Genomic DNA, 15,928 nt, shown 5'->3' on the forward strand with positions numbered 1-15,928 from the left:
TAGGCTTTCCATCCTCTGCGGGGACCCTACTCTCTGGGGCAGGCCCCAGCCACAGTGTTTGTTGGAAGTCAGGAGAGGATCGTGAAGGATGTGGGGGAGCTCTTGAAACCGCAAACTGTCTACCGAGTATCTATAGCATCTACTGGGTCAGGTGACAGCAACTGTCCTTGCCGAGGGTATCAGCTTCTGAATCATATTACTAAAGAACAGACACTCTCACTTAATAAGTGAGCATCACTTTCTTAAGACAATTAGGTTTCCTCCTGGTGAAAAGGCTGACCCTGACAAGGGCAGTGTGCCTGGGTCTCTGGGGAACAAGTCTCATATACCAAAGAAATATGCAGTAAAGCCACCATTGCATTTGGATGGACTCGGTCTGATTGTAACACTAAGGCAATCACTTGCTTGCAATGAAGAAACAGAGTCAAAATACAAAGCTTTAAAGAAATGGATAACGGAAAATATTAATGACCATAAAAATCAACATCATAATAAAGAGCTTTTACCAGTCCCCCGAGGATGAAGAAGACCATGAAGAGGCGTCCAAGTGTGGTTTTTGCGTAAACATCCCCATAGCCAACAGTGGACATTGTGACCATGAGTAAATAGACACATTCCCAATACGTAAGAGCCTGGTTGTTTTGGAAATTTTCCCATGGGTCCCCTGAATTCTCCACCTAAAGCAAGGGGACAGGGAAGAAAAAGGATGACATTATATACATATGATAAACCAGGGACACAAAAACTCCAGCGGGCTGCTTCCGGATACACAGCCACCTCAACACAAGGTGTCTGCTGCCCGGGTAAGTTCTGTAGTGATGACTCAGAATCCAGCTTCCCATCCCCCTACTGCCCCACTCCCCCACCCCAGACAGGTAACAGAGAAAGTGGAGAGGCTGTTAACAGAAACATATCTTCCTAGCTGATTGGGACAAAGAGGGGAAGAAACAAAGGTAAATATCCCTAGGTTTTCTTCTCATTGTTAAAGATTTGAAGTCAGCTGAATTTTAAGGCATTGCCCCTGGCTACGTTTTACAGTATCCTCTTCAAGGGAAGAGCCAGAGAGCCCTGCCCTGACCTTTCTCTGTGAGTTTCTGCTCAGTCTCGGAGGGCCTGGCTCATGCACTCCCAAAGAAATTCTAACCTCTCCCACAAAGGGCCTCGTCCTTTCATCATTCTGACCAAGGCGATTGCCCGGTGGGCCTCCCTCATGCAGATCTTACACCCGGACCCCAACCAGCATCTCTCGGAGTCTGACTCTGCTCTCCTGACTTTGCAGAATGTCAGGGATGGCTCTACCCTGCAAATGGCAGGAATTTCCCTGAGAGCACGAAAATCGAGCTCATGAGAACAATTTGCTTTTGTGCAACTCGTCAGACCAAGGGTCAGCAAGCGTTTTCCGTAAAGGAAAAGATAGTAAACATTTTCAGTTCTGCGCAACACAGTTTGTGATCTCTGTAGCAACAACTCAACTCTGCAGAAGGTGAATCAGCCAGAAGCAATACTTACACTAAAGGGGCATGGATGAATTGGGAGCCCTTTGGCCCCAGGGGTGCAGGCTGCCCATCTCTGCTTTAGACTTTACAAAACACTTCCCATCGAATTTGATCCACCAACAAGTTGTGAGGTAGGCAAGAGAGATAATTCGGGAGAGAGGGAGATGGGTGGGCTGGGCCTCCAGGTCTACCCCAGATCCCAACCCTGCAATATCCCCTGCCAGTGTTCTACCAGCACAGCCCCTGTGGGCAGTGAGCCTCCAGGCCTCCAATCCCCCAGGCCTCCCGCTCTTCCTCTGCAGAAAGGTTCCAGAACTTAGCCTCTTTCACACATGACTTCTTGATCCCAACGTGCCATTTTCGTGGAGGTTTCCTGGTGAAGCAGAAGCGACTTCACAAGATAGTAAGGTGAACTCACTGGCCTACCAAAGACCACATTTGTGATTGGGGTGATTACCTACTAAGAGTGATTTCAGCCAAGAATTCCATCAACACAAAGGGGTGGGTGGGGAGCCATCAGATCTACTAGTGAGAGCCCTGGCTTCCATGCCAGGCTGCCTTCCTCTGCATGGTAATTACATAAACCCCAGTGATGTTAGGTAACTAAATGCACCCTTCCCCTCACTTAACGCAGATAGAGGCTTTCCTCAGCAAGGGAAAGGCACTTTTACTCAAATCTTCAGAATTAGATGAGGCTCCTTCCAGTTTTAACAGTTTGTGTTTGTATGAAACATGCTTCCAACAAAAGCTGTGTTCCCTAAAAGCAGGGATAAAAGTCGGCCTCCAGGAGGTGAGAATAGCTTGACTTAATAATATAAGCCTTTCAAAGAGTCATTAATTTAAAAGAATTAACATTTTTGAGATACAAAATAACTTGACAAGCAATCAGGCAAAAGAATCGAAGGTAGCTTTTTGTAAGGGGGAAGTGGAGGGAAATTAAGGGATCTGAATTTGTTGTTCATTAAGAGATGTGGGTCAAACTTTCAACCTTGTCACCAACACATTTTCAAGTGTTGGCTGAGGAAGCACTGCCATCTTGTGGCTGCCTGGAGTTACTGCAGACAGAATGAAAAATCCCCCAACCCGGTGAGCCGAAAAATGCAGGTTAATGGAGCGAACATCATTCACCATTCGGAATTAGTTTGGGGTGTAGGGTTGGACACCCAGACAATTGTGCAGTTGCCTCTCCTTCTCTTACATTCTTCAGCTAGGCTGAAGTTTCTCTTCAGGGAGAAAAATTTCAGGTAATAAAATGACACGGTGGGGGGGGAGGGTACCTGTTGCAGAAAAGCCAGAGCTGAAGCATCTTCAAGGATACTCACCAAATGGATGAACCCAGCTGCTGTTAGCCATGTGCTGATAAATATGGAGAGCAGATTCACCAGCTTGATGGAATTACTGTGCAAAAGAGACAATAAGCAAAATCCCCAAGTTACAAAAAAAAAGACCATGCTGGGGCTGCCTTCCAGAGTGACAGCAATCTTTAGGGGACAGGCAGCCCACCTTCACTCTCCAGTGTTTCCTCCATCATAAAGAAATGTCCCAGAAGACAGCATCAGTAGCTAGGTAGGGCCAGAGCCTACAGAAAAATGACATCTGGGCCACTAAAAGTGACCCCTAAATTAACCCCTCCGTTGGGTTTAAATTTTTTTAATTAAATTTTATTTTGAACATTTTTATATCTATAGAAATATGGAAAGAAAAGTATAATAAACACTTACATGCCCTTCATCTAGATTGATCAATTAACAGTTTTGTACATTTGTTTTGTCTCTAGGAGCACCTGGGTGGCTCAGTCAGTTAAGCATCCAACTTTGATCGTGGCTCAGGTCATGATCTCACGGTTTATGACTTCAAGTCCCATGTCAGACTCTGTGCTGACAGCACGGAGCCTGCTTGGGATTCTCTCTCTCCCTCCCTCTCTCTCTCAAAATAAATAAACTTTAAAAAAAAATAAGGAGGGGCACCTGGGTGGCTCAGTCGGTTAAGCATCTGACCTCAGCTCAGGGCATGATCTCACGGTTTGTGGGTTCAAGCCTTGCATTGGACTCTATGCTGGCAGTGCAGGGCCTGCTTGGAATTCTCTCTCCTTCTCTCCCTCTGTTCCTCCCCAAATTGCACTCTTCTCTCTCTCTCTCTCAAAATAAATACATATTTTAAAAAAATAAATTAAAATTAAAATTAAAAAACATAAGGAAACCATGCAACACAGCCACACTACAGCTGTCATACCTAAAATAATTCACATGAATCCAGGAACGTCATCTAAAATGCACTCTTTATTTGAATTTTTCCAGTTGCCCTGAAATTGTTTATTGATGCTTTCATTTTTTTCACCCTGATACAGGAACTAACCAAGATTCAGGGACTGCATTTGGTTATTATGTTGCTTTCTGTATTCCAGGGGTCTTGAAAGTTTTTCTATAAAGGGGCAGGTGGTAAATATTTTAGGCTTTGTGGGTCACAGCGTCTCTGTAGCAACTCTTCTACTCTGCTGCTGTTGCATAGAAGCAGGAGAACGAATGTGTCTGTGTTCCAACAGAACTTTATTTACCAAAACAGGCAGTGAGCTGGATTAGCCCTTGGCCTATATCGTTTGCCAATCCCTGCTTTGTTCTCCTTTAATCTATACCCCCACCCCCACCCCGCCCAACTCTTTCTGTTTGTTTTCAAAGACATTTAATTTTCTTTACACTCAGGTCAGCTGCCTTATTTATGTCCCATATTCTGATTTGTCTAATCGTTCCCCCATGACAAGATTCTGTTTATATGCTTCTGTTAAGAGTATCTACCTGGGATGGCATCACATCAGAAAATCTCAACTCAATTACACTAGGCCCAGTCATTTGGTTAAGGTGGGAACATCAAATCTTGCCACCAAGAAGAGCCCACTTCCTTGTAATTAATATGTCATCTGTGCAGCAAGAATCTGAGACTATATGAACATCCTATTCTCTAAAAACCTCATGCTGAATAATTTCAGCATCCATCAGTGTTCCCTGAGTGGATCATTTGGGACTCACTACATTTTAAGCATCCTGAAAGCACAGGCCTTGTCTGTCTGGATCCTGGGAACATGAGTCCCTGGCATATAATAGGGCCTCTATGCATAAGTACTGAATGAACTGGTCCCTTCCTCTGCACTCTCCATACTTAGCTTCACCAGGCTCACTCCCACTGGAGTACAGCTCCTTGAATGCTGTCATCAGCAGGTCATTTCTCTGTCCAAAGACTCCCTGTTGGCTAAATGTTATTATGTCCAAACTCCTTCCATCCTCAACACTGGCTAAAGTTGCAGGCTTAACCACCACCCTCTTCTACATAAACTCTTGAAACTTCTGTAGCAGCCAAACCCGGGTATTACATCTTTGTTTATGCTACTATCATAGGTGGTCCTTCCCATCAATGCAAATATTTCCCTTTCTTCAGAGCCTGGTTCAATCCCCATGTCCTCATTAATATGGTCCCCCACCTGCAATACAAGGTGACTCCTCATGGCTCTTACTTTCAGGCACTTGTTGGTAATCAATCCCAGTGTCTTAAGACATCTTCTGTAATGTTGTTTGGATTGCTTTTGTCTCATGTTCCTAACTGCATCTTGCAGAAACAAAGTCTATCTTCTGCCTCTTTCAGTCTCCCTATAGTGGCTGAACGCCACCCACAGGGTAGTTCAGCCCATTATCCTTGACAGATTGTTTTCTGCCCTCTCCCATCTCTTCCTCACGGGGATCCGATGATGTAAATCCTGAGAGTTTAAGATCACGGTTAACAGTAATGGCTTACACTTCTATGGTTCCTTTATGGTGCTTACCATTAGCTCACTGTTCGAAGTGCTTTGAGTGTATTAACTCCTCTACTTTTCACAATGACTCTGTGAAGTCATCCAAACCCAAGCTCACATGGTGAGCACCAGAGTTGGGATTTGAGCCGGGGCAGCTTGGTTGCTGAGTCTGCCCTCTTGGCCGCTACACAGTCACAGCCTGGCATCTGTCAGAAAGTCTTCCTTGATTGCTAAAGCAAAGCTGTGTCTCCCCCCATGCTCTATGCATAGGATAGGAGAAGGTCAGAGATAGCTGCTCCACGGAGGAGAGAGACTATGTAGACACACTGATTAACCTCTTGAATTGCCACAAAAGAGAATGGAAAGGAAAAATTCTGATAACTACATCTACACTGGGGTCACCATGTAGAGGAAGGTGGGGTGGGCTGCAGTCCAAGGTAGCACAGGGGTTGAAGGAGAAGCCCCTCAGTGGAGGTCAGATCAGTGGCTCTAGGACAGGCACGAGGCAAGGGTCCAGTTTGCCTTTTTCTTCAATCTTCTTTTCTTTAAGTAACTGAGCAGAGGAACCCATGGTCTTAGTTTTCTAGAGTTGGTTCTAACAGTTCAAGGAAAGAATAACCAAATATTTTTAATTTTGTTTGATACTGATCTCTTGAAATGTGTGGAATGACTCCTTTCTGGTTCAAAAACAGAAAAAAAACAATAAAAACGTCTACTCTGTCATTCTTGGTCATTTCTAGAGTTGCCAGATTATGAGAATTGCCTATAAAAATTGCCAATATTTATTGAATCCCTATTATGTGCTATGCACTTTGTTGGGTTCTTTATTTTCTTCAGATTTTTACCATTTACCTTTTGATCTAGGTACGATCACTGTCCTCACTAACCAAATAAACTGAGGCTTAGTGTACTTAAGCAGCTTGCCTGAGAAGACATGGTCGGAACATGCAAGTGGTGGAGTTAATAGTCTAACCAGGCCTGTCTGATCCAAATCCTATTTAACGCGGTAATTCGGAGAAGCAGTACACAGCTGTTTTTATTGTTCTTTGTTTTGTCCCATATCTCTTCCTCAAGGACAGCCCAGTCCTCAGCCTCTAGCGCTCAAAGGTTCCCACCTCTCCCTCTACCTGGGTGGCCTGCGGCACACTGGCTGATGGAGGAGCTCCCGGCTCTAAAGGGCTCGGAAGTAAGGCCTATCAGGCATGTCTCAGAAACTGAGCAGGATAAAAATAATCTTTTTCCTTCTGAGATTTGGGTGCAGAAAATATTAAGTCTGGAGCTCTAGAAGGCCATCTGCCCTGGAGAAACTCTGTCTGAGAATGTAACCTAAAAGAAATAAAGAGAGAGGCAGAATCCTGATGAGAGAATCTGAACCCCTGGATCCACACATGCTCAATTCTCTCTTGAATCCCAGTCATTACTAAGGCTGGTTCAAAGTAGACTCTGTCACTTGCAATTAAAGCCATCTGCCTACAACAGAAGGGATTGGGAGCCAAAAAGCACGTGGGCGTGAAGCCTATATGAATGAATGAATGAATGAATGAAGAATGAATGAATAGAATTTAAAAAAACAAAAACATAGATATAAGGCATCCACCCAACGAGCCACTGGGGAAAGCAACTCTGGCAATCAGTGAACTGAACATTGTTGTGGCTGAAACACCATTATGTCTTGTTCCCAACTAGTTTCTTAATGGGAAGCCAAACTAGAGCAAAACCCCCTGTCTCTACCTTGTTACTCCTCCAAGGTGTGAGCTAACATTGGAGCATGAGAAGCAGTTGAGGAACAGGTAGCCATTAGCAAAGGGAGAGATCTCAGAAAAGCGTGTATAAATAGTCCTCGATTTAACAATGGTTCAACTTATGACTTTTTGACTTTACAATGGTGTGAAAGCCATCTGCATTCAGTAGAAACTAGATTTTGAGTTTTGGTCCTTTCCTGGGCTAGCAATATGCCGCATGATTTCTCTCATGATTCTGGGTAGTGACAGCGAGATGCAGCCCCTAGTCAGCCACGCGATCACAAGAGCAAACAATCGATACACAGCCATTTTGTTTTGCACTTCCGGGACAGTATTCAGTAAATTACATGAGCTATTCAGCACTTTAATATAAAATGGGCTTTGTGTTAGATCATTTTGTCCAGGTGTAGGCTGATTTAAGCGTTCTGAGCATATTTAAGGTGAGGCTAGGCTAAGTTCTGTGTGAGAGGTTAGGAGTATTAAATGCATTTTTGACTTATAGTGAGTTTATCTGGCCATAATCCCATCGTAAGTCAAGGAAAATGTGTAGTGTTCATTTTCTCAAAGGGTAATTAAATACCAAGTTGATTCACTTACAAACTTCCAGATCCTTGGAACCTGAACAAAGCAGTGTCCCACCAACCACCATGTGGAATGCTCTTGAGATATTAAAACTATTGCAGCCTTTGAGCCTCTTGGTGCTTTGGAAAAACAACCTAAATATGGTGATTACTAATTTCTAAATAATTGTCACAATGATATTAATAGTGCTTAAGGGAGTTCTTGCTGTGCGTGGAGTTCATCATTGATGATGAAAGACTCTGTATTCAGTGCTGAAATCTGATTATTTTATGGCATTATCATCATTACAGATCGCTAGTATTAGGAATTTGCTTTCCAAATTAAACTATACAACCAGGTAATTATCTAAAAGCTCTGTGAAAAAGATGCAAAATTAACTCTTGGTGCACTTACTGCATATTCTGAAATTTGAACCTCACCAGGTTGCACAGGGCTCCGTGGGAGGAGGCATGGGGTAGCAGGGCCAAGTTTGTGCACTCTGCATGGCAAAAGGGGGCCACTGGAAATAAGCATAGGTTTTTGGCCAAAGCCATGGGTCTGAGCCAAACACAAACTTCCCAATGGCAAGAATGACTGGAACCATTCAGATTCAAGCCCCTTTCCCATGCCTTGAGGGAGGGGACTATGACCTTATGAGAACCTAACTCATAAAGAAAATCATTTCTATGTTGTCCATTTTCATTGCTGCCTCCCCAACTCATGAGTTCTCCATAGCCATTGGAGAAATTTACATTACTGGATACAGTGAATTTTCCAAGGGCAGGCACAGATATCTTTCTGTTCCTATAGATCAGAGACCTTTCCAGGACCCCATAGATACTGGAAGAGAGAAAGTCTTTCTCTTTTTGAAAGTATAGCTATAAACCCAGAGCTAACATGAGCCATCTTTGCCCTCAGTGTATTTAAGAAGACATGTTTTGGTTAACACTAAAAACGTCATCCACTTTCTACAAAGAAGGGCAAATCTGTCCCTGTTCAGCTTGTCCACTATTTTCCTCCGTTCTGGCTAAAGTTACAGCCAGGTGTCAATGGGTTTATTTTGTTTTATTATTATCTTTGCTAGACAGATGTAAGATATCCACCCCTGAAAATTCACTTGGACTATACTACTTTGAGATGAATATTCTGAACTCTAAGCAAAATCAGGTTCTGGCAATTCTTCCCCTTTAAGTAATCTCTCTGCCCCTCTGCCTGCTCTCCACCCCAACTTGCCCTGCCTAAGGCCATTTCCTGATACCACTCGCCTGGACAACTGCCTTGACTGGTCTAATGCTCTACAGTCTTAGATGCTTCAAACCCATCAAACAATTGGTGGACTAGTAGATCTTTCTAAAATGTAAATCTGACCACATTCCTCTCCTACTTAAACCCTTCAGCAATTCCCTCTTGCTCTCCAAGTTAAATCCATGATACCTGAGAGCCCTCACGATGTGGCCTCCACCTGCATAAGCCCTTGCAGTCTCCATAGGGAATACTCTTTTTTTTTAAGAACCTAACTTGGAAGTTCGTAAGGGTTGGGGAAGTTTTACTTTATCCTTTATGCTTTTCTACATTGTTGAAATGTTTACAATGAGCTATAGTCTGCTTTGATAATTAGCAAGGCCGTTGCCACTTAAAACAAATTGTTGGGACGACCCATGTTTTTATCATCAGCCTGTACACACGAAATGAGATCAGAATGACAGCCTTTAAAACAGAGATGCTTATTTTGCTGTGAGTGTAGAATAAGTCTGCTCTCATCTGGGAGTCTGTTCGCCAGTTTTCAGAGCCACTGAGGCACCGCCAAAGCTCAGACGATGACATAGAGGGGAACCTGTCCCCTTCAAGATGCCATTTTCCAGAGAAGGAGCACATTAGGACCCTCTTTTGGCTGGTATTTGGCAGGAATGGCCCTGATGCTGTCCCATAACTGTGAACTGTTTCTTTCTTCTGTGTTTTCTCTGTCATCCTGTTCACTCTGCTGCCCTCTTGTCTCTCCCTCCCTCCCTCCCTCCCTCTCTCTCTCTCTTCCCAATATACTTCCCTGCTCTGTTTCTTCCAGCTCTTTGCCAAGCAAGGCAACCAAAGGACAGAAAATGAAGCTGCAATTTCAAATCATTATTTCAAATCACATTTGCAATATCTCTATGCCTACCTAATGCCACAGATTGGTAGGGACTGGCCACCCGAGGAAACCAGACAAAATCTCCCTAAAGATGATTACAGGGCTGCGCCCACCCTTCTGGAAGGTCATCATGAACACAGCAGAGTACAGAGGAGTCACCAGAAAAGTCACTCTGCGTCCAAAGCCCTACAAAAACCAAGCCTTCCCTTTCTCTGTATCAGAGCCTTTGGGATCTGGGCTTGGGGGTGTGCATAAGGAAAGAGCTGAGATTAACCAGGCACCTGAGGAGAGAATAGGCTCAAAGAGCTGGTCTAAAGCCTCTGGAGTTCTTATAAATTAAATCAAGTTTTCTTCTGTGCCTGGGGTCTGGCCTTTACCTGCCCTCCTATAATGTCATTTTTGTTTTCCCACCCCAGAACCCCTAGTCTCCAGGAGCACCAGACTACTCAAAGCACCCCCAAGGGCCATGTTCTCTCACCCATGTGCTTTTGCAGCTTCTATGATTGGAGGTGCCCAAGCCCACCCCTGCCTGGATGACATCTAGTTTTCTAGGAAGCTTACCTAAGACCTTTTCTTGAAAATGCCTCACTGCCCCCCACTCCCATCCCTGGATATACCTGTGACCCAGTACCACCACACCACAGGTCCAGCTGGCTCTTCCCTCCTCATGCACTCTCTGATAGCAGGACGCTACCCTGGCACCCACCTCACTGCTGGTACGAATAGATGGTCAGTTCAGGCTTGCTGAATTAACTCAGCCACCCACCTAAGCAGCAGGAACAGGGACAATCCAAGGGGGGCGGGGGGGGGGGGGGTTTGTGATGAAAACCTGCTCTACCATAGAAAGAGCTTAACTGAGTGGGAAGTAGGATGATGGGGAGATGCTGTTTGGGGCTCAAGATAGCAGACACCTGGCATACTGCCACCCCATGAGTCTTCCCTAAGGCCACTCTCTCCTGGTTTATAGTCACCTCTGTCCCTTGCTGGCTGCTTCAGCTCTTTCCCCTGTGCCTTGGGAGAACGAACCTCACCCATACTTGTGGCCTTCTTGGTGGATTGTGCACCACAGACATTAGTGCTATTTCCTGCACCTAAAGGAAAAGAATCTTCTCCAAGGATTGGAAAATCGGTGGGTCTCTTGATAAAGGTCCAGAAAAAGATATTTTATTCACATGGCTTAACATTCTCCCAAGTCCAAAAAGAATCCATGTGGAATGCAAGAAAAATGAGAACACAGTTCTCGCCATGTTATTCCTTGGAGTAATGGCACATTCTTAAAACACTGGTGTCAGAGAGTTAAAACCCCCTAATTTATGATGTAAACATGAAACAGCAAACGAGGGGCACTATACCATGTTAGAATGTTAGAGAGTGTGGTTAACTCCACAGGACACATTCTGCTCTAGAAAAAAAACAAGTGTCTCTTAAATCAGTCCCTGTGCTTGACACTGGGTATGCACCAATTCTACCCTAAAAAATATAGCAGAACAATTATGACATAGGTAAGCATTGAGGATTGCTGGCTTATGGATAATCTTAATTTCAAAAGTAATATGAGTTCATTGCACAGAAGAGCCATAAAAAGGTAGAAACGAGGGTTACTGTCACTCAGAAGAAATAGGAAGAATAACAATATTCATTCTATATTAATAATATTACATAGTATTAAGTGCAACATCAATAAACTCTGACCCCAGGGTAATGAAGGTACAGAGTAGGGGGACACACTATAGAGGGCTTCTATTACGTTAGATGCTCATTTGCTTTTTAACTTGGCTAACACAAAGAGAATTTATCCCACATGCACACAGATGAATAGTTAGCAAGGAAAAACCAATTTAGAATTAAAACAAACCAAAATAAACAAACAAAAAGCACTAACCCCAAAGAGGGAAGTCAACAGCCCATCACATTTGTTGGATACGACAGGTTTGGGAAGCTGAGTCCCAGCCTCAGTTACTGGGAAAACAATGCCAAATCCAAGGGCCCTCCCCCACCCCAAATTCAGGTATATTAATTATAAATCACAAAATCCAGAAGCATCCTGTTTTTAATCATTTATCAAACACGTCAACCTAAGAGGAAATGGAACATTAGGAGTGAGCTTCTTAAAGTGTAATTTCCTATAAGAGAAATTTATGGCCTGTACTTATTCTCCATTAGAGTACGTCTAACCTCTTTTATTAGTTTATTCATCAAGGCAGCCTGGTCTCAGACCAGCTCTGCAAACCCACAGGTCATCAGGAAAGGCATCTCTGGGGGATTTTTCCTCCTGCTCCCATAGTGTTTTCCAGATCATAACACAGTTAACAGAAGCAGTCACAGTACATTCGGCAGAAGGTTTTTAGGTATTCCCCAAAAGGCAATTCACAAAGCAAGCCCCAGGGACTACACTGGCAAGAAAGTGAACATCTAAAATGTACTTTGAAATGAAATGATTTTCTGTTTGCCATATGAGGTTTGTGATTGCCTCTCCAAGAGCACTGCTTCCATTGCTTTTGGGTTTAGGTTCAATTTCTTATTTAGTGATGTAATAAAGGGGCGATTCAGAACCTAGGAGCGAGGACTTCCCAATCAATGAGCTGCTCGATCCCTCATCCACTATGCACCATCTCTCCAGGATGCTGTGGCTGATTTCCAAGCAACCCACACGGTCCCCCCAAAACTATCTACTTCTCCACATGCACGGCTGTTTCTCTTCTTACCAGACAGTTCCCAGCCCTGCAGAAGAGAGCAGTTCAAACCCCACCCCGGGCTTTCTCCAGATCTCTGTGTTAGATCACTTTTTCTGAGAATAACAGAACTCTAACTTTATAGTGATGAACAAAAACACCTGCTATTTATAATTTGGCCTTGGGAACCAGAATGAAGAAAAAATATGAATAAGAACATCTTACCTTGTTTTAAGGATGTTCAGAAACTGCAAAATTTCTGAAAACTGTATCAGTCTGAGAGCTCTTAAAAATCTCAAACCTGGAAAGAGAAATGAAATAGAGACACATTATTCTCACCGTGTGGTTTTAATGTTCACACTCTGCCGTTTGATCTACAGCTGCCAGGGTTGAAGGGATATGAAGTTTTTGCAGGAGATTAAACCAACCGGTACCTTGGACATAGTCCTTCATTCTGATTCTTGACTTTAATCTCAGCTGGTAAACTTTCTCATTAAAGGAGGCCTGTTTTGAGCCCCTGTAGAGGAAGGTCTGGTGGGGAGAGCCCAGTTTAATGAGGCCTCTCTTTTGTCCATCTTGGATTTAAAGCACTATTTCTAGTTACCTACTGGTCTGAGAGGATTTTTGGCTCTGAAAAATACCAGGAATAGCACAGGGTAACCCTTGTGCTAGGAACAGATTAGGAACAAATCGGATAATCTTATGTCTTTGATGGATTTTTTTTTTTAAACTTTATCTTCAGTCCTGATAAAATGAAGAGTATAGGCCACAGCATTATCTGTTTTCTAGAAGGTTCTATATTTTTCTCCCAATCAAAAAAAAAAAAAAATCACATCAGTAAGATCTCACTCCCCATAACTTCAGGATCCAAAATGTGTATATTTCCACTTTTACTAAGTATCAAGATAAATGTTTGTCCTTTCTAAATCGGTAATGAAGAGCTGCTGAACAGAAACAAAGAGGTAGATTTCCAGACAGCAGAAGAGAGATGAACACCTGAAAGGAAGATACAATCAAGGATTAAAGAAAACACAAATTGTTGTTGTTTTAATAGACCAGGGTAAAATATATTTCTATTCAGACCCAATTCACGAGTCAAAAACAATCTGAGTCACTCAAAGGGCTTCATGTAAGAGAATTGCTTACATGCTTGGTCATCATATAAGAGAATTACATACAAAATACTGATTATCACAGCTTCAAGATATTTTCAATATCACACCCTTTGCTAAGGGGGTTTTCTTCTACAGATTTTCTGAAAGCCTTTTGTCAAGCAGCCCCACGTGCCAAGAGCAGTGCTAAGCAAAGAGTGGGCTAAATTATTGACAGGCTGCTCTAAGCCGGTGGGTGAGACTTTATCCTGCCTCCATACATAAGGCAGGAACTGGTGGGAAGAAGCTCCAGGGATTCACTGGAATGAATCAAGGAAAGGAGACAGACAGGAAGCTCCCCCCCCCCCCCATATAGCTCCACATCTGGCCCAGGTAGATTTTGCCTTGTTCAAGCATTAGGTACCAAGGAAAAACTAACACAAAGCCCAGGAGGGAAAAAAATCCCACTGCACAAGAGGAAGAAAAGGATAATGGCTCAAAAGGGAAATTTCTCATCTAAAAAGGATTTACCTTCATGAACAGAAGATTTTCTCAAAAGACATTGGCCTTCTATGCCAAATGATATTTATATTACTCTTATTAAACCAAAAATCACAGAGACGAGAAGGGATATTGATGAACTGAAGGCCCAGGAGCTGAAACACAGTCTTAACCAAACTGATGAAAGGTTCACTTAACACAGCTGAACACTGCACTGGTTGCAGAGGACAAAACTAAGAAGTAATCCCAGAACACAGAGAACATAAGGAAAAGACAGAGAAAAAGGATAAAACTTAAGAAAATGGAAATGGAGGGGAGATCACAGAAATCCAACCTATGAATAAAACATGTTCTGAAGGGAAGTACAAACAACCTGTAGTTCATAAGTAATGGCCGAGACATAATAGAAAAGAACTTTCTAGAAAAGAAAAAAGGATTTGAGATTAAAAGGCAGAATGAATGACCAGCTCTTAGAAACCCATGCTGAGAAGTATCTGCCTTTTCTTTTCTTCAAGTTTCAAGTATTAAAATAAATTAAAAAACAAAGTGTCAGGGTGGGGAGAGGGTCACCATTAATGCCACTAAGACCACAAGATGTAACAGTCAGTATAAATGACAATGTGGCAACACTCAGAACTTGAAGATGAGGAGAATCTGATCCAAGACTTTTATGCACAGTCTAGCACTTGTTCAACAATAAAGACAACAAAAAATGTCTTAAAAAATCCAGGATCTCAGGGGTGCCTGGGTGGCTCAGTTGATTAAGCATCCAACTTCAGTTCAGGTCATGATCTCACGATTCATGAATTCAAGTCCCGCATCAGACTCTGTGCTGGCAGCTCACAGCCTGAAGCCGACTTCAGATTCTGTGTCTCCCTCTGTCTCAGCCTCTCCCCTGCTCACATTCGGTCTCTCTCAAAAATAAATAAACAATTAAAAAAATTTTTAAAAATCCAGGATCCCAGAAAATACATTGTTTGTGCAAAATATTTTCAAAGTTAGCAAGCCTTATTAAATTGGAGTGAGTAGCAGAGGCTGGAAGGTGTAGTTTTAAAAAAATTTTTAATGTTTATTTATATTTGAGAGAGAGAGAGAAACAGAGTGCAAGCGGGTCAGGGACAGAGAGAGAGGCAGATAGAATCCGAAGCAGGCTCCAGGCTCTGAGCTGTCAGCACAGAGTCCAACGTGGGGCTCGAACTCACAAACTGTGAGATCATGACCTGAGCCGAAGTTGGACACTGAACCAACTGAGTCACCCAGGCACCCCTGGAAGGTGTATTTTTAACAAACTCTATTGTTGGTCCTAAGCATCCAGCCCAACCTGGATGGCTGGTCTTAGTCCAGCACCACTGGCATGCACTTGTGGGAGATGAAAAACCAAATTTAGAAACTTGAGGTAGAAAAAAACCCAGTAGCACAGAAACCAGTCAGGAAATAATGATGTTTTAGTAATTATTAGCTGCTAATGGTTTCATCCTGAAAATCTTGTGTGTGCATGTTTGAGTATATATATATATTAATATATTATATATATATATATATATATATATATTTTTTTTTTTTACACTTATGAAAACAAAAATAGGATACTTATGACCCAAGCTTTGAACTGGATTTCTTTCTTTCTACTGTAGGTGATGCTATTTGTATCCTATATTATTTGTCTGTAGCTTGCCACATTTTAAAGGGACTCACAAAAATATAATAATAGAATAAAAGCTTCCCTTTTAATGGAGCTGTATGAAAACAAGGGTAGGAAAAACAGTGAATTCAGCAGCCAAAGGTCCTATGCTCTTGCTAGAAGCAAACTGTAGATCTAGCTCTGAGTACTTTGTCAACAAAGTAAGGAATGCAACATCAGAAGATTAATGATGTCCAGAAGAGAAAAGCAAGCTGGTTCTTAGGAAAACAGGTTTTCCAGGATGAAGACAGGAGAGAACTGTCTCAGAACTGTCTCCC

General features: G+C 42.8%; 1 protein-coding gene across 7 annotated transcripts in view; it reads right to left on the minus strand.

Annotated features, from left to right (window-relative positions):
- The window catches only part of KCNMA1 (potassium calcium-activated channel subfamily M alpha 1), a 726,630-nt gene that overhangs the window by 226,594 nt on the left and 484,108 nt on the right, over positions 1-15,928 (minus strand). For all 7 annotated transcript variants that reach the window (XM_042961232.1, XM_042961231.1, XM_042961233.1 and 4 more), the window contains exons 6-8: positions 12,603-12,678; positions 2,819-2,894; positions 507-677 (exon numbers count right to left, since the gene is read on the minus strand). In XM_042961232.1, coding sequence (XP_042817166.1) covers positions 507-677; positions 2,819-2,894; positions 12,603-12,678 — 323 coding nt within the window. The remainder of the gene's footprint in view (positions 1-506; positions 678-2,818; positions 2,895-12,602; positions 12,679-15,928) is intronic.

This window comes from Panthera tigris, chromosome D2, assembly GCF_018350195.1.
Source record: "Panthera tigris isolate Pti1 chromosome D2, P.tigris_Pti1_mat1.1, whole genome shotgun sequence".
Lineage (NCBI taxonomy): Eukaryota > Metazoa > Chordata > Mammalia > Carnivora > Felidae > Panthera > Panthera tigris.